The 21,480-nt window shown below is 38.9% G+C and overlaps 1 protein-coding gene across 1 annotated transcript in view; it reads right to left on the reverse strand.

The window, feature by feature from the left end:
• ifih1 (interferon induced with helicase C domain 1) overlaps nt 1-21,191 on the reverse strand; it is a 33,298-nt gene extending 12,107 nt beyond the window's left edge. The window contains exons 1-7 of the mRNA XM_052142056.1: nt 20,616-21,191; nt 17,674-17,842; nt 17,154-17,366; nt 15,189-15,257; nt 9,292-9,485; nt 5,367-5,577; nt 992-1,209 (exon numbers count right to left, since the gene is read on the reverse strand). Of these exons, the coding sequence (XP_051998016.1) occupies nt 992-1,209; nt 5,367-5,577; nt 9,292-9,485; nt 15,189-15,257; nt 17,154-17,366; nt 17,674-17,842; nt 20,616-21,050 (1,509 nt within the window). The 5' untranslated portion in view covers nt 21,051-21,191. The remainder of the gene's footprint in view (nt 1-991; nt 1,210-5,366; nt 5,578-9,291; nt 9,486-15,188; nt 15,258-17,153; nt 17,367-17,673; nt 17,843-20,615) is intronic.
• Between the last annotated feature and the right edge of the window lie 289 nt (nt 21,192-21,480).

The following is a 21,480-nucleotide window of genomic DNA, read 5'->3' on the forward strand; positions in this document are numbered from 1 at the left end:
TAAGTAAGAATTAAGAATTAAGAAGTGCTTTTATGAAATTTTAAGCTTCACATTTCTGCCTTTAAAATTGGCCCCATTCACTTCCGTTGTAAGTGCCTCACTGAAACCTCCATTTTTTCTTTTTTAAAGAAAAGGAGAGATGAGTTTTTGTTGTAATCAACATTTATGCCCCAAATGCATCGCTAGTTAATTACTTTCAAGCGAACAATTTCAGTCGAACAATTCCCTGATATTTAGAGGTTTTGGGCCAGTTTTTCAATAGGAGTTCGGGTTTGGGTTTGTATGAATGAACAAATAAACAGACTTACTGAACTTGTTTCGCACCCGCACTCTCACTCACTCACACACGAGTTAGGGGCCGTTCACACTGAACGTGTTTTTGCACATGTCTGTTCTGTTTTCCCAATGTTTTCCTATGTAAACACATGCTGGACGAATGTCTTTGACATTTACACCATGTCTCGCTTTTTGTCCGGCATATTTTAAACACCAGGTCAAGTTAAAAAATACCTGTTGAGACACCTGCGCTCGGTTTCATACTTTGCGCTGTGTCTAGATTGTTGTCACAAAGATTCAACAATCTGAACAAGTTCAGGCTGCATAGAAGGGACTGTTGCATTGTTTCATTTTATTCCAGATTGTTCTGCACCAAGTGAAGTTTCAGCGCATAAATGGTAGGACAATGCTTTTTTCCCTTCTGCTCAAGTGTACTAAGGTGCTGTTGTGCCTTGTTAAAACTGTGGATGTTTACTGTTTCAGTACTGTTACGAATGTTGCCTATATGCTTACATAAAATACAGCCTATTGCAACAGTACTTGCTTGGAGAAGGAATTAGATATTAAGTGGGTTCGGGTCAGGTTCGGGCTTGAAATCAGACGGTATCATTCGGGCTGGGTAGGGTCTGGCCGCACGGTCTCGGGTACGAGTCGAGTTCAGGTTTCATTTTAAGGCCCGTGCAGATGTCTAGTGTAGACTTGATAGTGCTCTTACTTGTAGAATGTGCTCCTCTGCTTTCAGTTGGGTCTTGGCCTCTCCGACACCCGGTGAGGCAGTCAGGCCCAGTATCTGAGGGATCGGAACTGGACTTTTCTGCTGCTTCACCAGCTGTTGATTCCGATGTTTCTGTTTTAGGTAGCGAATCATGATATGGTTATACACTCCGCCCTTCTTTGTGTGGTGGCATTCGTCAATAACCATCAAGGAGAATTCTGTAAATATACAAGTGGAATCAGAATTAGAAAAGTTGCATTTATTTGGCTCAGTTTGTTTGCATGATGCGAGGCTGGTTGATAAGTTGTTAAAAGTGATTTTTAATGTGTTGCAGGGTGGTTGCTACTAGAGTGTTCAGGGTGGTTACTATGTGGTTGTTTAGTGTCCTTGTTCCTAAACTGGGTGCTGGCAGGACTGGATAGGGGTACTGCAAATTCTCTGCCCAGTTTAAAATTTTAATAGACAAGAACAAGTACCGGCAGTACCAAGAACGGACTCAATTCGGTGCCAGATATGTTCAAACTACGGCTGTGTTGATACAATAAAATATTGATATATTGCGATAATGTTCTCATGATATTTTATCGATACTTAGATCCATTTATTATATGTATAATATTTTATATATTTTCAGTTCAGTTCGAGACGCTTCTGAGGCATGAAAGAGACTGAAACTGATTCAGCACGAGTCCCGGTTTCCCTCACGGATATGCTCCACTCTCATGAGTTTGGATCTAGCGCCGGCCCAAAATACAGATGTTCTACTTATTCTTCAAATGTACGATCCCAATGTCAATTCTTAAAATGCTAAGATCGCTCTTTCAATCAGATGTGCGTAAATACTTCCCATTTGCTACAAAAAATGTCAGAGATTAGCCATAAATCGCGCATGGATGCTGTAAAGAAGCCATTCGACTAAACAATAACTACTGTCAAAGTCCCTGCCACAAGTCTTAAAGAGACAGTACCATTTTAGCACATGTTCTACATATCGAAGTAAATACTAGTAAATAGCAGAAATTAAGCACATTTATTGATGTAATACATGGACTTTATTTTTAAAAAGCTAAAATGTCACCAAAAAGGTGAAAAACGAATGATAAAATAACATTTTTAAAATTGACACGTCTGTAATTTAACGTTGACATGTCTGTAATTTAACAAGTTAGAACGTCCCCTGTATAATGAATAACAGCATTAGCTGAAAGAGAATGTATTTCATTCTGTATGTAAACAAAATGAACATTATAACAGAAATATACCCAAATTAATTGAAATTATTAAATTAAGCGAATTTAGCAAAATCGAATCATGATTTGTGATGTATCACGATATATCGAATCATGACGTGTATCGTAATACGTATTTTGTTGAGAGGTGGCTGGTGATACCAGCCCTAGTTCAAACGCTCACATGAATATGTCTGCTTGTGCTCTATAGAGCGCTCATGGTGAGTTCAGCTGCGTGCGTGAACATTTAAATGCGTATCTAATAATCACAGAGTAAAGATTTAAGTCAATAATTTATTAACCTGTAGTTCTATTTTTCATTAGATTACTTTTTGATTGTTTTTATTAGGGTTGTCAATCGATACACATTTTTAATCGGTTAAATTGCATGGTATGCCGATTCATCAAATGAATCGCAATTAATCACATAAATGAATATTTGCTGAGAAAGCCCTCAAATAACATTAATTCATTATATTTATATAATTAATATATATATATATATATATATATATATATATATAATAATACTACAGAAAAATAAAATTCATTACATTATTTTGGCACATAAGTCGAGCATTAAAAAAGGAAAAACAAAAAGTGGCTTTAGAATGCAATATATTGTTTATTTGCATATTATTGAACATAAGCCATAATTGGCATACAGTTCACAGCAATCCATTTTGCAATTTAATTCATCAATTAGTCCGAGATTTATTATAAGGACCCATCAATGTACACCTGCGTCAGACGGATGCTTTTGGAGCATCTTGGTTACGTTGCATCATAAAGATCCAGTTTTTTAGGTTGCTGTGTCAAGTTAAACGAAGTTTGAATCTTAAGAAAACAAGTTTTGAGATCTCTACCTTCAGATTTGCTCTCCATCAAGCTGTGTTTATATGCAAGAATGTGTTTTCATCATGTGTTGTCTGCTCCTGGTAAGTGTGGTTTGTTCTCTGTACAAGCTGCTCATTGCCTATACAGCGAGTTTCGTTTACTGCCCCCTGGAGAAATCAGGTGGTACTCCATGCTTGAATTGCTCAGGTATAAGGAATAATCCCTATTACGGTACAATTTTCTAACGCATTATTTTTTCATATAATTAATTGCACCGAATTAACGTGTTAAATCGTCAGCCCTAGATTTTATTGCACAATATTTTGTATTGTTGCTGTTACTGAAAACTATTAATAGCCCTTGATTAGTTACTTTAAAAGCTCGAAGCAGTGTTTAGGAGAAACACTTGAAGGCTACATTATTTAAAATTAATTTGTTAATATTTGTTTTTAATTGCGTATTTGTTTATGTATATATTTTTCAGTATTTTTCAATATATATATAAAAAAAATACTATACAGGGGTGATTATAGTTTTAAAAAGTTTCTGAACCACTGTATTAGTGGCTCAAAGACAAAAGTCTCTAGATATGGCTCAGGGCCCTCTTTCAATGTAAGTCTATTGGATATTCTAAAATTATACTTGTATAAAAATGATTGCACAAGTCACTTCAACATGACTCCTCGACATCTCCATAGCAACAACCTGTGTGGGTCTGGTTTTTCTTAGTGCTCAGCCCTTTAAAATGGCATTATTAGAAAGGAATATTCTGGGTTGCTTACCTCTTCAACTCTGGAGCATTTTTGGGCTGCCGCCAGCAGTTTTTCACACTCAAATTTAAAAGCTCGCCATTTACACATACTGTGGACTAACTGGCAAAAATGTGTGTTTGTTTTGAAAATCTTTTAAACTGCGGTATTAGTGCAACTGTACAGTCACATTCCTGAGAATGATAGCTTTCGTTTGATATATGATTTGTCTATTTAAGTGATATTTTAAAGACTTTTATATTCATATTCATATTTCTACCACATAACCACTAGGTGGTGCTTATTTGCAACGGGGATTTTTAAGGCCTTTTGTTATTTTAAGTAACATAAATGCAGAAGTGATGGTTATCTTTGAAAAGTTCAGGTTCTAAGCTTTCAATCTTTACCACATAAGCCTGACTTATGTGTACGGGGACTTGAGCATTTTAAGCGTAAACGTTTTTTGTGATATAGCGCCCCCTTTGGACTTGTTATTCATGTTTACTTGTATTAATCCCGGAACATTCCTTTAATTTTCTTAATGGAAAGGTAAACAAAAATTTTGCATGTTTTCATTGTATTGTAGTTGCAGCGAATTATTGAGGCTTAATGACATTTTTATGCAAGGTTGTTCTTAACATTTGCCAGTTGAGGGCGCTATTTTGCTGCGGTTGTTTTTTAACAACTGTTTCTGCGTGATGTCGGTCTCAATTAAGATAATTTGGGATCTTTGGAGTGCGGGTTTTGAAAAGAGGGGGCGTGGCTAATCCATCGGCTCAGTCTTGTGGACGTAGAACGGCTAAAATCACTTACAGCACCTTTAAATATATTGGGCAAGACAGGTATAAATGAATACATAGTCTATACATAGATAAGAAATATACATTGGAGAGAGGGGGAGTAAGAATAAGCTCTTGGTTATGTCGCGCAGCATGTGTTTCTAATCAAAAGGCGGGCAGCCCATAACCCAATACTGCTGTACGCCTCCAATCCACGTCTCGGTTAACAGTAGTTTACTGTGCTAACTTCTAACGTCCCCCCAGAGGACTTTGAAGAAAAAAAAGGCGGGAGTCTGCATTTCACAGACCTGACAGAGGCGGTGGAGGAGAGATAGTTGATGGAGCCACATTTTACAAATCAGTCTCGAAAGGTGCTGCCTGTTTGGCCCCTGAGGGCCAGACTAGGATATGCATTGGAGCTCGGAGTATGAAAAAATGACAGCAAATCTCAGCTGAATTTAAACCACTCATGCACCGATGGATGCAACAGACGTTTGGCCTGTGAACCAAACAAATTGAAATAAAAAAATAAAGGGTGTAAAAGCAAAATGGGGGGGGGGGGAAACAAACAGCATATGCCACAGAGGGGGAATTCCACCTTGTGGTGAACAGTGCCAGATAGACTCACTGGAGAGCTGGATCTGCCAGCAAAGACTGACAAAAAAAAATGTGACTGTCACATGAAACCTCAAAGGAGGAGCTTTGGTCTCCTTTCAATTTCTAACAGAAGGTAAAGCAATTTCACTGGAGTCTGTTTAGAATGAAGGAAAATGTGACGTACGTGATAAATTGATCCCATCCTCATCGCCGTTCTTGGCCTTGGCGAAAGAGTTTTCCAGAATCTGCGCCGTGCAGATGATGATGTCATTTTTCTCCACGATTTGTGGGAATGAGATCTTGAGCTGTGAAGCTCCACTGACCCGTTCGACAGAGTACTGGTGCTGCAGAAACTTGCCAAACTCGGCCTTATAGTGCTGCTCAACCAGAGGGACCTGAGACAACAAAACAGAAAAATGGGTCACTGACAAATAAGGTTATCAGAGGTGAAAAAGATTAATTTGATGACTTTAAAAATGACTACTGTAATAACTTGAATAGCATTCATACTAAGTGATTGTTAAGCTTTTCTGAAAGGTTGCTTGGGCATTGCAAGTGTGTTCTGAGTGGTTGCAAGGTGGTCTTTTATAAGGCTGTAAAATTAAAATTCTTTTAATAGCCAGATATGTTCTTTGCCATAAACAAATTTTGATTTGTTGCGTCCTCTTGTGGACATTAGAGACAATGCCGATTTAAAACTTTGGGGATCACTAGTGTCTTGTAGCTTTTTCCCATCTAAATTTTGGCCATATTTAAGGCCAATAAGATGGATGGATGGCACTGTTAGTGGTTAATGGGGACAGAATATTTAGAGGACATCTTTAGGAACCCACTGTGGTGCTGAGTTGTAATTTTTCACCACACTTTAGCTGATGGGGATTTCCTACTTGGCCTGACATGAAGGTTTACAATTAAAGACATGATTCAGCAGGACAAAAATCCCTCTATTGCTTTACCAAATTCATAAAAGTATCATCTCACTTCTGTTTTTGGAGACATTTACCCTAAAAAGCCCTGAGCCAAAACATGTTGATCTAATCAACTATATCCAGAGAGGAATGATTTATTTCACAGATGTTGCTATTTCATTGCTCAAAAGACTTTCTGGGCTCTCAGTTGTTTCGTTTAAGAAGTAACTTTGTCTCAGATGTTTCCCCTAATATTCCTGAGAAGAAATAAAAATAGGCACAAATGAGACAATTGTTGATATACAGTAAGAGCAGGGGTGGAGCAAGAGCAAGAATACTGAACAATCCTACTCAAGTAAAAGTACTCTTACTTCCCAGAGATGTAGTGTGAGTAGAGTAAAAGTACCTGTCCCAAAAACGACTCAAGTAAGAGTAAAAAGTAGCTTACTTAAAAGTACTCAAGTAGTGAGTATTGGGTTTCGAAAGCTACAGTATATACCCACTTATAATAAACACTGTAATTTAAAAATGTAGCATACATACTGTAATTCACTTTCCATTTTATGGCTGTTTTTCAGATTTTATAGTAATTTTTTGACATTTACATTTATGCATTTGGCAGACACTTTTATCCAAAGCGACCCACAGTGCACTTATTACAGAGACAATCCCCCGGAGCAACCTGGAGTTAAGTGCCTTGCATCAGGGGCCACATTGGGCTTCAAGTAGTACATCAGGGGCCACATTGGGCTTCAAGTAGTACATCAGGGGCACATTGGGCTTCAAGTAGTACATCAGGGGCCACATTGGGCTTCAAGTAGTACATCAGGGGCCACATTGGGCTTCAAGTAGTACATCAGGGGCCACATTGGGCTTCAAGTAGTGCATCAGGGCCCACATTGGGCTTCAAGTAGTACATCAGGGGCCACAATGGGCTTCAAGTAGTACATCAGGGGCCAAATTGGGCTTCAAGTAGTACATCAGGGGCCACATTGGGCTTCAAGTAGTACATCAGGGGCCACATTGGGCTTCAAGTAGTACATCAGGGGCCACATTGGGCTTCAAGTAGTGCATCAGGGCCCACATTGGGCTTCAAGCAGTGCATCAGGGCCCACATTGGGCTTCAAGTAGTACATCAGGGGCCACATTGGACTTCAAGTAGTACATCAGGGGCCACATTGGGCTTCAAGTAGTACATCAGGGGCCACATTGGGCTTCAAGTAGTACATCAGGGGCCACATTGGGCTTCAAGTAGTGCATCAGGGCCCACATTGGGCTTCAAGTAGTACATCAGGGGCCACAATGGGCTTCAAGTAGTACATCAGGGGCCAAATTGGGCTTCAAGTAGTACATCAGGGGCCACATTGGGCTTCAAGTAGTACATCAGGGGCCACATTGGGCTTCAAGTAGTACATCAGGGGCCACATTGGGCTTCAAGTAGTACATCAGGGGCCACATTGGGCTTCAAGTAGTACATCAGGGCCCCCACATTGGGCTTCAAGTAGTACATCAGGGGCTACAATGGGCTTCAATTAATACATAAGGGGCCACATTGGGCTTCAAGTAGTACATCAGGGCCACATTATATTCCTTTTGAGATTAGAAATAGTTGTGTACTCCTAATGCATGATGCAAAATTGACTGTAATGTATTTTGGACTGATGAGAAAATTCTGCCAGAAGTGTTGGTCTACTTTTCTATCAGGCATTAGAAAAACTTGATAAAGGCAGAGCATAATTATAAATTATTTTTATCTCTACTTTCCTTGTAATTTATTATTCAAATTACAGAAACACGCTCTCTACATCAGGGGTCGGTATTATTAAAACATTTATAATATTATTAAAATAAATTAGAATTAAAATGCCACTGTATTAGTATATTACATTAATACTTTTAAAGTTGTTCAGTCAAAAGCAATGAGTGGTTTTATTGTTATTGATGATTAATTAATAGCCTTTTAATGGCATCCTAGACAGTGGTCTATAGGTTACATGTACATTTCAAGTCTGACATTTTGATACAAATCCGCTTTTTATCCCACAGTTTACGTTCACTTTGGACATAACTGACTGTGTTTACATTGATACCTAGCCAAGACTGGCATTTTGGCCACTGCCATCAGGGAATACCATTGCCATGAAGGGGTGTAACTGGTCTGCAATTATATTTAGGTAGGTGGCACGTGTCAAATAGTCATCCACATGAATGACCGGACCATTGCCCAGAGCATCACACTCCTTCCTACGGCTTGTCATCTTCCCACAGTGCATCCTGGTGCCATCACTTCCCCAGGTAAATGGCACACACGTACATGACAATCCACGTAATGTAAAAGAAAATTGAACTCATCGGACCAGGCGACCTACTACCACGGCTCCAAGGTCCAGTTCCGATGCTCGCATGCCCATTGTAAGTGCTTTTGACGGTGGACAGGGGTCATCATGGGCACTATGACCGGTCTGCGGCTACGTAGCCCCATACACAGCAGGGTGCGATGAACTGTGTGTTGTGACACATTCCTCCCGTAACCATCATTAAAATGTTCTGTGACTCCTGCCACAGTAGACCTTCTGTCGGTTCAGACCAGACAGGATCGCCTTTGTTGCCCTTGCGCATCGATGAGCCTTGGGTGCCCAACACCCTGTTGCCGGTTTGTGGTTTGTCCCTCCTCGGACCACTGTTGGTAGGTACTCACCACTGCTGACCGGGAGCACCCGTTTCAGAGATGATCTGACCCAGTCGTCTGGCCATAACAAGTTGGCCCTTGTCAAAGTCACTGAGTTCTTTACTCCTAATGGCCTTGAAAATATTTGGAAAATTTAACACTATCTGGGCATTTATTTGTGATCCATTTGTGATAGAAGTGCCGGGTCTCCAAAGAGAGACTGCTTATATTAGTTTTAGGACCAGAAATAATCAGATTTTTTTATAAATAAAGTGTTGGATAGAAGGCTAGCTCTTTTCTAAAATTTGATGTCTGCATTGGATCGATTTTAAATTCTGTGTTTTGATTGGCTGGTCTAAAAGTCTTATCTTTACTGTGATCTTGCCCAATTTATTACTAGTTGTCATAGCAACTATATTTGCCAACACAGTCTTTGCCATTTACTAAACTGTATTGTTTTAAACTTATTTTGTTCACATTTGTTCACATTTATTTTATTATTATTATTATTGTTATTTGAAGCAGTGCAGCACCTTGTTAACCAGAACAGCAACTTTCCCAGGTTCTCCCATGCGCTTCTTTCTCTCCAAATGTTCCTTAGTGATGTACACGGCAACCCTGGTTTTCCCACTCCCTGTTGGGAGGCAGATGATGATGTTCTTGCCCTCCAGAGCCGGTCTTGCCACTTCCATCTGATAGTCACGCAGAACAATGTCCCGCTGTCTCACTGAGACAGAGAAACAGAAAAAGAGGTCAGGATACAGTCCATAAATCATGATCCTGCAATTAGACAGTTCAACTATTGCTATTACAGCTATGTTTTCTTTGTCCCCTACCACGGCTGAAATAACATCGTTGTTATTAAGTCAGCCACTGTAATGCTGTTATGCAGACCGTCTGTGAGGCTGCTGATTCTCTATGTGCTTGTGCGCTTCTGTATATATAGACTAAAAAACGTTTAATCTACTAAAAGAAACCCTGTCTGACTCAGTCTGGGTTAACTCAGCCAGTGAAGTAGGTTTGTGTGTTTTTGTATTTGTATTTTTGTATTTAAACCTTTGTTTAGTCATGTTAGTTAACATGGAAGCAATACAAAATGTGAGATATTCCTAACGTTTTATTGCTCAGAGGTTGGTCTTTCATAGTTTAGATGACATTTGAAACTCTTAAGGAGTCTTTTTCTCAAAATACTTCACCCTTCTCTCCATTTAATCTCACAGCTGTCTATTAAAAAAGGTGTGCTGAGCGACTCCAGCCAGGTCTCCTAAGCAACCAAATTGGCCCGGTTGCTAGGGAGGGTAGAGTCACGTGCGGTAACCTCCTTATGGTCACTATAATGTGATTCTCGTTCTCGGTGTGGCACGTGGTGAGTTGTGCGTGGATGCCGCGGTGGATGGCGTGAAGCCTCCACACATGCCAGATCTCCGTGGTTATGTGCTCAACAAGCCACGTGATAAGATTGACGGCCTCAAACGCGGAGGCAACAGAGATTCGTCCAACGCCACCACCCTCTGCCACCATAGCGTCACTACGCCCCACGAGGACTTGGAGCACATTGGGAATTGGGCATTCCAAATTGGGGAGAAAATCAGAAAGAAAATTACTAAATATAATAACATTAAATCTCACAGCTGTCTATTAGAAACAATTGACCAGCCAGGTCTCCAAAGCAACCAAATTGGCCCGGTTGCTAGGGAGGGTAGAGTCACATGGGGTAACCTCCTCGCGGTCGCTATAATGCGGTTCTCGCTCTCAGTGTGGCACGTGGTGAGTTGTGCGTGGATGCCGCGGTGGATGGCGTGCAGCCTCCACACATGCCAGATCTCCGTGGTTATGTGCTCAACAAGCCACGTGATAAGATTGACGGCCTCAAACGCGAAGGCAACAGAAATTCGTCCAACACCACCACCCTCTGCCACCATAGCGTCACTATGCCACCACGAGGACTTGGAGCACATTGGGAATTGGGCATTCCAAATTGGTGAGAAAATCAGAAAAAGAATTACTAAATATAATAACTAACATTTGGTCACCATTCATGTGCATTCTGGAATTGCTTAGTCTTGTGAACCAGACCTTTTGCAGGGCTCCAGTCTAAAAAAAGGCCTGTGGAGCCAGTGCCTCATAAAAGGAAACTTTTATTAGCCAAATGGTTGTTTTTAGTTGCCAAATGACAGAATTGCTCGATTTAGATGGTTGTTCAGAAGCAAGATAGACAGATAGACAGATAATAACCAATTATTCAGCCAATAGTTTTGACTTTTAAAAATAACCTTCATTATGTGGAGCAGTGCACGCTTATTCATTACGCGCAACACATGTCCCGGGCATAATAAACACGGGAGCGGATTTACTGTATGGAGAATGTAGACTTCACCCGCAAGCAGTAGGCCAGGTGTGGGAGAGAAATAGGCAAGCTGCCGTATCTCTTCACATTGCACAAAAAGGCTCACTGACTTTTATCTGAACCACTGTCAAAAGTGAAACCGCGCGATAGAGACAGCCAGGAAAAATAACAGTTTCGAGATTTTAACCTTCAGCATTCAATATGTTTTAGATCTGTATGTTTAGTGTCTAATAATGCATTGACAATGTACACTTAAGTTTATCTTGCCAATAAAGCTTGATATAAATGGAATCGGCCCATTTGATCCGATTGTTTAAAAAGTCCACTAGAAAAGGCCAGAAGATTTTGCCCAACTTTTATTTACAGCATGCCCACTGATTTTATGGCATGTAAACATGTATCAAAGATTTATACCTTTTAAAATGTATCTGTTGTCTAATAAACTCTATCCGCAAAAAAACTGAACATTTTAACATGTACATATGCAAATAACTAAAATAAATAATGGCTAACCAAGTTCTTTGAGACATATAATGAGATATATTAGGGCTGTGAATTGTATAATATACATATATGTTATTTTGTTATTTTTTTAAATCAAAATGCCAGATGCCATTTATATAATAATAATAAAGATCTAGTACATAAAGCTGCACTTTTAATTGTAAACAAGCCAGAAATACATTGGAAATACACTGGGGACTCTTATTTTGAAATGTCTGCGCCCCCAGCTGCTCAAACAAATAAAGCAAACAAAACATGCACTCTTACAATTATAAGTATTCCAATTGAAACACTACAAAGTTAATATTTTCACATACCAAAATGAGCAGTAATTCTTCAACCGTAACTCATCAGTTATGGCATATCATAAATGTCTGGTATGTAATTGAGTAGTCAGGTGTGAAATCAAAGACAGTTGTTTCACTGCGAAAGTGACACTGATTTAAACTGCTAACAAGAGCTCTTGCGTTCAAACTAGTTTTTTTAACCTTTTCAGCTGATTCATTGAAAAGATCTGGTTCAAAAGAGTAATTCATCCGTGAATCGGACATCATGGCTCACCCTGTGTTCTATCTAAAGAAAGATGAAAACTGAGGAAGCCGCATATGAACGCACACCAAGTGTTACAAACTGTCGCCCCCAATGGTGACTAGATTTAAAGAAAAATGTGTCACATTTGCGACCATTTAAGTTGCCGCCTGGAGCCCTGTTTTGACTACAGCATAAAGTCTGATTCACTTTGAAGCTTATTTACACCCACTTAGACAGGAAGAGATATTTCTCTCTCTCTCTATAGACCATGACCGACCCATACTTGATCACTTCAGTATGCACTCAAAAGCTACTGCATACTAGAAGCAGGCATTGGTTTGGAAAATGTGTCTTTGCTGCACTGCGAGTGGGAATATCTCCCCAACACTGAGGGTGATTTAGCACTTTCTTGGGCGGATGGGATGGGTGAAATTTGTGGTTGAGAGCTGAAACAGTACCAATGAGAATGTGACCGCAGAACATAGCTTGCCTATTCTTTTCCATTCTTTCTCTTTATAATAATAACTCTCTGAAAATAATTTCCTGTGAGTTAATTGCTCACAGTGACATCTGTGGATTAGGGGTCATTATAAGTATTGCATTTACACAATTAAACCACATAGAAGCTGAAGAGTCAAAGTGTCTTTCTCTTTTTCAAATGGTGAACCGGCCAATAAATGATAGTGTTATGTGGTAAAAACTGTACATTTCAAAGGCATGACCAGTGTTAAAGTAGGGACATTTTAATAACTTTATAACAATAAGATTATGTGGTGTTATTTCAGTTCAAATGGAGATACTTATATCAAGGTTGCCTTTACATTTCCACCAATTAATTTGACTTTTCCATTTGCTCATGATTACAGAATAAGGATTTTTAAAGGGACAGTTCACCAAAAAAGTTGCAATTGTCATATCCTAACCTGTATGACTTTCTTATGCAGAACACAAAAGATGTCTTAATGAATATCAGTGTCTGTCTTTTCAACAGAGGTGTATAGTAACGAAGTACAAATACTTAGTTACTGTACTTAAGTACAGTTTTTTAATATTTGTACATTGAGTATAAATATCTCTTTGGACTTTCATTTTGAAGAGAAAATTGATACTTTGACTCTGCTTAAATTTCTCCCTACCCTTTCGTTACTTTTGCGACTGAACACCTAAAAAATAAATAAACAACAGCTGTACATGTAAAAATGCATGCAGATCGACGATAGTGATGCGTGATTGTTGAAAGAATCATTTGAGTCGAATCTTTTAAATGTGATTCCTTTGAACTGAGCAAAAAGATTCCAAAAACTGTTTCGAGAATCACAAATCTGAATCAAAATCACAAGAGAAGCGTCTGCCAGAAATTACGTATCCGTCGTCTTTTTCCACTGTGGAAGACAAAAATCTGAGTTTATTTTTCGACTTGTAGAATGTATAAGTTTAGGCTTAAACATTATGAAATCTGTGAAATAATGAAGTTATGTGCCATCAGTCTCCTGTCTTTCCAGGAGACATGTTCGTTTAAAAGTCAATCTCATGCGTTTACATTTAAACAAGATATGATGTGTATGAAAAATTACCAGCGCTCATGAAAATGTCCAACAATTTTATTTTGATATTTTATGAAGATGTGCATGGTCTTTGCCGAAGCAAAACTACTTTTCTGGTGGTTGCTAAAGTTTTATATTTGCTTTGTACCACATTTATGCTACAGTATGTGGTAACCAGGGTTTTCTGAATGGTTGCTAGGGTAACGCTTTGCAGTTATCATGGTGATCTCTGCTGTGTGTTTTGGCGCATTGATACAGTATGTGGTTGTCAGGTTGTTGCTGTGCTGTTAAGTTGTTTTAACTGTGTTTCAGCACATTGCTCTGCAGTTGCCATGGTGTTCTGGGTGGTTACTTATTGGCCCCATAATCCCATAAACATGATCATTCTGATGTGACTTGAATGCGCCATTAAAGGGATGGTTATTTAAAAAATGAAATTCTCATAATTTCCTCACCCTCATTCGATCCAAGATGTGTATGACATAAATTTTGTTGTCTGCAGAACACAAACAAAAAAGATTTTGTGAAGAATATTGCTGTTATGTCAATTCAATGTAAGTGAATGTTGGCCAGGCCTTTAAAGCTCCAAAAAGCACATACATCTAGCATAAGAGTAATCCATAGGACTCTAATGGTGATCTCAATGGATCAAATTGTCTTGGCGATCAGGAGGATTTCAAGCTCGATTACACTTCCTATAGTGCCATCTTGGGCTCTGCGCATGCATCAAGCATTAGAAAGTGAACTCAAGCTTGAAATCATGATTGTGCCTAGAGATTGCAATGGCAAGATATACAGTGAAAATGAGTTACAATTTGGTTTGGTCTCACACAAAACCAACTGAATCACTTCAGAGGACATGGATTTAACCACTGTAGTCATATGGATAACTTAATGCTCCCTTAATGTGCTTTTTGTAGCTTGAAATGTCTGGCCACCATTCACTTGCATTGAATTGACCTATAGAGCTTAAATATTCTTCTAAATATCTTTGTATGTGTTCTGCAGATGAAAGAAAGTCACACACATCTGGTATGGCATGAGGATGAGTAAATGATGAGCACCACCAATCAAATAAGTTGCCATGGGTTTAATGTACTGTTCTGTTATTTATGCATTTTACCTGTACTTTTGATACTTAAGTAAATGTAATATCAGTTACTTTATTTTACTTAAGTTGTTTTTTCATGAGCTACTTTAACTTTTACTTAAGTCAATTTCCATTAAGGTAACTTTAATTTTACTCAAGCATGACAAATGTTTACTTTATACAACACTGCTTTTCAATACAGTGGCAGTGGATGGTGACTTGCCTTTAAAGCCTAAAAAGGACCCAAAAGGATCATAAAAGTAGTCCATGTGACTTGTGCATCATATTCTGAGTATTCTGAAGACATAAGATCATAAGAAGTTTTGGTGAGAATGAAAAAAAATACAAAATTAAGATGCAAACTGGACCAGACTTTATGTCGACAGTCAAAACTGTACTGTACTGTAACTGTACCTGACTGATCAACATCCTCTGTGCGATCTTCCTTCTCTTCCTCCATTCCCTCTTTGTACATGTCAACCTCTGAAAGAAAACACATGCATTGCTGTTAGTTGTGGCACCCCATGTGCAAATGTCTTAGGCCAGAAACGTACTCTACACGAGTACGCAAACGCAGAATGCTGTCATGTGGGACAAACTTAACTTGTGTCCTTGTGTTACTGTGGTGGTAAAAACCTCAGTACAGTTTTGTTTAAGATAAAATAAATTGTGAGCCTTTTTAATGCAGTTTTTAAAAAAAAATGATCACAATAATTTGAGCTATCCATACAAACTATACTTCTAGGCAGGGGTTAAATTGGACTGTAATGGTCCGGAACTGTGTTCCAGCACCTTACAGTGGCAAGAAATAGTATGTGTACCCTTTGGAATTAACTGGCTTTCTGAGATGGTCTTAAAATGTGATCTCATCTTCATCTAAGTCACAAGTATAGACAAACACAGTGTGCTTAAGATAACACCACACAAACAATTATAATCTTTCATGTCTTATTGAACACATCCCATTAAACATTCACAGTGCTGTGGAAAACGTAAGTGAACCCTTGTGTTTAATAACAAGCAGCAACAACCTCAACCAAGCGTTTCTGGATTAGACCTGCACAACGTTCAGAAGGAATTTTGGATTACAGTATATGGATTCCTTACAGAACTGCTTCAGCTCTGCCATACTCTCAGGATGTCTGGTGTGAACGGCTCTCTTGAGGTCATTCCACAGCATCCGTATTGGGTTAAGGTCTGGACTCTGACTGGAACACTCCAAAAAGTGGATTTTCTGTTTTTGAAGCCTTTCTGTAGGGGATTTACTTCTGTGTTTAGGATTATTATCCTGCTGCATCACACAACTTCTACTGTGCTTCAGATGGCGACCAGCCACCCTGACATTATCCTGTAGGATATCTTGATAAACTTGGGAATTAATTATTCCCTCGATGATGGCAAGTGGTCTAGGCCACTAAGCAGCAAAGCACCCCAAAACATGATGCTTCCTCTGCTGTACTTCACCATTGGGATGATGTTTTCATGTTGGTATGTGGTGCCCTTTTTATGCCATACATAGTGCTACTGGTTCTTCCCAAGGCAATTCAACCGTAGTTTTTATAAGTTCACAAAACATTTTCCCAGTAGTGTTGTGGAGTGTCAAGGTGGTCTTTGGCAAACTTCAAGTGCATAGCAATGTTTTTGTTGGAAAGAAGCGGCTTCCTTCATGGTGTCCTGCCATGAACACCATACCTGATTAATGTTTTCCATATAGTAGACTCATGAACAGAGATGTTAACCAGTTCCAATGATTCCTTCAAGTCTTTATCTGTCACTCTAGGGTTCTTTTTTACCTCATTGAGCATTTTGTGGTGTGCCCTTTGTGAGTCATCTTGGCTGGACGGCCACTTCTAGTGAGAGTACCTATAGTACTAAATCGTCTCCTTATATAGAAGATTTGTCTAACTGTGGACAGATGCCAATCTAAGCTTTTTAACATAACTTTGTAACACTTTCCAGCTTTATGCAATGCAACAATTCTTGATCGTTGGTCTTCTGCAATCTCTTTTTTGAAAGACATAGGCCACACCGTCAGATGCTTCTTGTGAATAGCAAACTCAAAATGTTTGAGTGCTTTTTATAAGTCAAAGTATCTCTAACCCACACCTCCAATCTCGTTTCATTATCTGGATGCCAGGCTTACCATCTTGTCACACCAATTAGATTTTGTTGACGTCATTAGTCTATATGTGTATAACATGTATAATATAATTAGTGAGGAATAATAGACATTATTTTGTGAAACATCATAAAGTTTAGGTGTAAATCCCAATTTAACCCCTGCTTATAGTGATATGACTTATATTTTTGGTAGCACTGTCCTTTTTAATCTTATATTTCTCAAAAGTTGCAGTGAAAGGGAAAGCTTCAGATTTTCACCTTCAGTTTCAGCAATTGAGACATTAGATGCCCCCAAACCACTGCTGTCCACACTGCTGTTCAAATCCTCTGATAAAAGAGAGTTATCGGTGGAGAGATTGAGCGAGGGTGTAGAGTCGTTCAGGTTCATTTCTGTCTCCTCCGGGGCAGCCATACACATCTGTTCACTCTCCTCAATAGTGCTGGACTCGTAGGTTTCAACTGACATGACCTCTGTAAAGATAACACAGTTAATCAATACAGTTCAGATCTGCAGCGCCACTGCAAAAGACATGTTCCTATCGGTTGTTTACGATTCTTACGAATGCTAATGTGAAAATCACTGGGATATAAATACAAGCTAACATTGGCGTATCCAGGCTAGAAATCAGTAGTACTCAGTGGCATTTGACCTCAGCTAGTTTCCTGTTTCAAACTTTTGTTTTTCTAGGAGAGACTGTGACATTTTAATGAGGAAACCCCAATTATTTATCAGTCCCTGGACATTTAGCATGCAGACATGTCCTCTGTGTGACCTCACCATCTTCATTACCGGGCTCTCCCCGTAGCTGCCGCGCCAGGTCGTGGTGTTCCGTGTCCTCCAAGGCCTGAAGGAATTTGGAAAACCAGCCAGTTTCATTTTTCACCAGTCTTGTCAGGAGCAAACGGGCTCCACCTATGTTGCCTTGATTCTCAGTAGCAGTCATAATCTACAAGAGAAATAATAAACAAATAGTGGATGAGAATATTTTTTTTTTAATTGTGTTTAATGAAGCAACATCTGGAGATTTTATTTCAGAAGTTAACGCATAACACCCAGAAACATGGAAATATGCCAAAACAAAAAGTAGTGGATCGACCTTAAACAAATAAGTAAATAAGGTTTTATTTGTAACTGTTAGTTTACTAATAGTTAAACTAGCAATAAACAATACAGTACTTACAAAACAGCACAAAATATTTTTTTACATTAAAAGTTGTTAAAAATTAATGCATTATGAGTTAACATGAGCAAACAATATATAAATATATAAATTAACATCAACCAAGATTAAACATTTTCAAAACAAAATTGTTGTTAAATGTTAGTTTAATGTATTTACTAATGTAAACAAATATAACTTTATTGTTCAAGTATTAGTTCACCCCAAAATGAAAATTCAGTCATTGTTTACTCACTCCTGTGTTGTTGTAATCCTATATGACTTTCTTTCTTTTTCTGAACACAAAGGGAGAAACTGTGAATAAATGTTGTGCTCAGTGATGTCATACAATGGCAGTTTCTAGTGACCACCTCTTCAAGCTTCAAAAGAACACAAAAGTATAATTCAGAAGTCTAATTAATTATTCATGAGACTAATGATTGTTATGAAAGCATACGATAAGATTTGATGAGAAACAAACCGAAAACAAATGTATTATTTAGTGAAACTGTTGACCGACACTTGATCTCCTGTGCACGTTCATGATAGAGCACAAGAGTAACCGTTCACGTAGCCCCCTTGCGGCATTGGGGTGTTCAAGCGAAAACTTGATTTAGCAAACAACTGGTCCACCCCAGTGATAGCGACAACAGAACACAACACAGCTGCACACAAAACAGCAACAGCACTTACTAAACATGTCTGAAGAGTTTGTAGTGCAAGAATTAATGCATTTCTATGCCCAGCCTTATTTTCTTGAACGGAGTACTCTGAAATCAAACCGAGGAGGCTACAGGCAGCCACAGTCACGCCGTGTCCTAACCTGATGGCAAATGACACGGGATAAAAGGTATATTTTCTAGGGCTGCCCCCGATCAAAGATATTCCTGGTCGACTAGTAGCCGTTAATTGAAGCCATTAGTCGACTAGTCACATGTTTATGAAATTAATTTAATTACTTGATTATACTGTGGGGGGCATCAGAAAATTGTTCGAGTTCCAGGGCAGAGAAAGAACGTTATAAGTACCGTTGCTTACACTGTTCTACATTACAGAGAAATACTAAACCGTAATAATGTGCCTTTAAAATATACATTTTACAAGCGCATGCACAAAGCGAGCTGCAGCGACCGGCAAAATCGGAAAAAAGAGTAAGGAGACCTTCTGAACATTTTGTTAATTTATAGAGAGAAATGCACATTAGGGTTGTGCTGACAGACGATGATCTCTGGGATCAACAATGTCAAGTCGATATTTGGCTCGTGGTTAGCACTGTCGCTTCACAGCAAGAAGGTCCTGGGTTTGAGTCCCAGCTCAACTAGGGCCTTTACGTGGGGATTTTGCATGTTCTCCTCATGTTTGCGTGGGTTTACTCTGGGTGCTTCGGATTCTCCCACAAGTCCAAAAACATGCAGGTTAAGTGAATTGGAGACTCCGTTCACTGTAAACTGGTCCAAAAACGTAAAAAATAAAATAAAAATAAGGCTGGGCATAGAAATGCATCAATTCTTTGCCTACAAACTCTTCAGACATGTTTATTAAGTTCTGTTGTCTGTTTTGTGTGCAGCGGTGTTGTGTTCTGCTGTCGCTATTGATGTGGCGGACCTGTTTTTACAGTAGATAAAATACGTTTTCGCTTGAACACCCAAATGTCGCGAGAGGGCTGCACGAACTGTAGCTCTCGTGCTCTATCATGAGCACAGGAGATCAACGGTCGGACAACAGTTTCACTAAATAATACATTCGATTTTGGTTTGTTTCTCACCATCCCTTATCGTATGCTTTCATAACAATCATGAGTCTCATGGAATAATTTATTAGACTTCTGAATTATTTTTTTGCGTTCTTCTGAAGCTTGAAGAAGTGGTCACCATAAACTGCCATTGTATGACATCACAGAGCACAATTTCTCCTTTTGAGTAAAGACATATGTGGTTCTAACAACACAGGGGTGAGTAAACAATGACTTAATTTCCATTTTTGGATGAACCATCCTTTCAGTGTCACCATTCTTTAAAATGCAACCCTTTGTTCACTTAACTGTGCTATTGTGATAAAATAAATCTAATATGATTTCCATCTGCAACTGTGAAGAACATGCAATTGTACGTTTTATCTAATGTATCAAGACATCTATGATGGGAACATTAAAATGTACTACACAGAAGAAATGTCACATCATTATTTTGGAAGGCATATTTCAAAATTAGGGTCAGAAAGTATCTATGGTTGTGTGGTTTATGACGACCTCTACTGTTCATCATGTGTTATTACATAAACAATATCAACTGAGTGCACCATTTTAGGAGGCGTTCACAACGAACACGTTTTAGCGTTTTGTTTTTCTTTGTAAACAGAATTAGTCGTACATAGAAAAACAGAGCAGACACAAACACGTGTTCGGTGTGAACGGCCCCTTATTCTGCATTCTGTTGTATAAGAGTATTTTAACACGTTTACTATAAGATTTGATATTATATATAGCATCTCATGACATGATATCGTAGTTACAATGTTCATGTAATACATATATGCACATATTGAATGCAAAATGACTCACATTTTCCTGGTCTTCCTGTGTTAAGAGCCCCAGTGAGCTGCATTGCACACACACATCCCGTGTTTTCATATTGAACAGAGTCAAGCGCATCAGATCAATGAGCCGAACACAGCTGTCATTCTCGGCTTCTTCCGAGGGATCCGGTGGGTTGTTCTTCACATAATTTGCTGCATTTTTGCATCCAACCGTTTCCAGTGCAATAATCAGTTCCCTCGACCAGCCTTTATTGCCGTTATGTGATTTAATAATTTCATCAATAAGAACCGACACCGCGTTGACATTCCCATCGGTATGTAACTTGGCTTTGATTCTCTCCTTCTGATCCGGTTCGAGGAAACTCAACAAATCAAGAACCGGCTCGACTCGGATGAGCTGCCTCAGTCGATCTCTAAAACAGTTGATAACATGAAGCGCGTCGTTTTGATCACTACTCATTTTTTAAAATACAGCACTAAGTTAGATATCGCTAAAGGACTAGACACCGTCAGCAACAGGGGTATGACGGGGATTTTATAACTTACTTTCGGTTTCGATTCTCTGCTCGATTCTCTGCTCGGTTTCCACTCTGGTTTCCACCAAGTGTGCCGCACAAGCCCTCAAAAGTGAAGCCAAATCGTCTCTATCGCCCCCCGGTGACTGGTCCTAGTATAGGTCATAAACCCCGCCTCCCCATGTTATTCAATGGGACGTGAGGCCAATTAAACTATTAAATTACACTTCACATATCTTTTTTCCAAAGATAGTTTCTGTCATTTACTGTAGTTTCTATCACGTTGATGTAATTTCAAGTGTTTTTTTTTTTTTCAAAATAAGTTTGTTTTTAGTTAGTTATTTTATGCTATAAAAACGGTGCTGTGACATCATG

This window comes from Xyrauchen texanus, chromosome 14 (genome assembly GCF_025860055.1).
Source record: "Xyrauchen texanus isolate HMW12.3.18 chromosome 14, RBS_HiC_50CHRs, whole genome shotgun sequence".
Lineage (NCBI taxonomy): Eukaryota > Metazoa > Chordata > Actinopteri > Cypriniformes > Catostomidae > Xyrauchen > Xyrauchen texanus.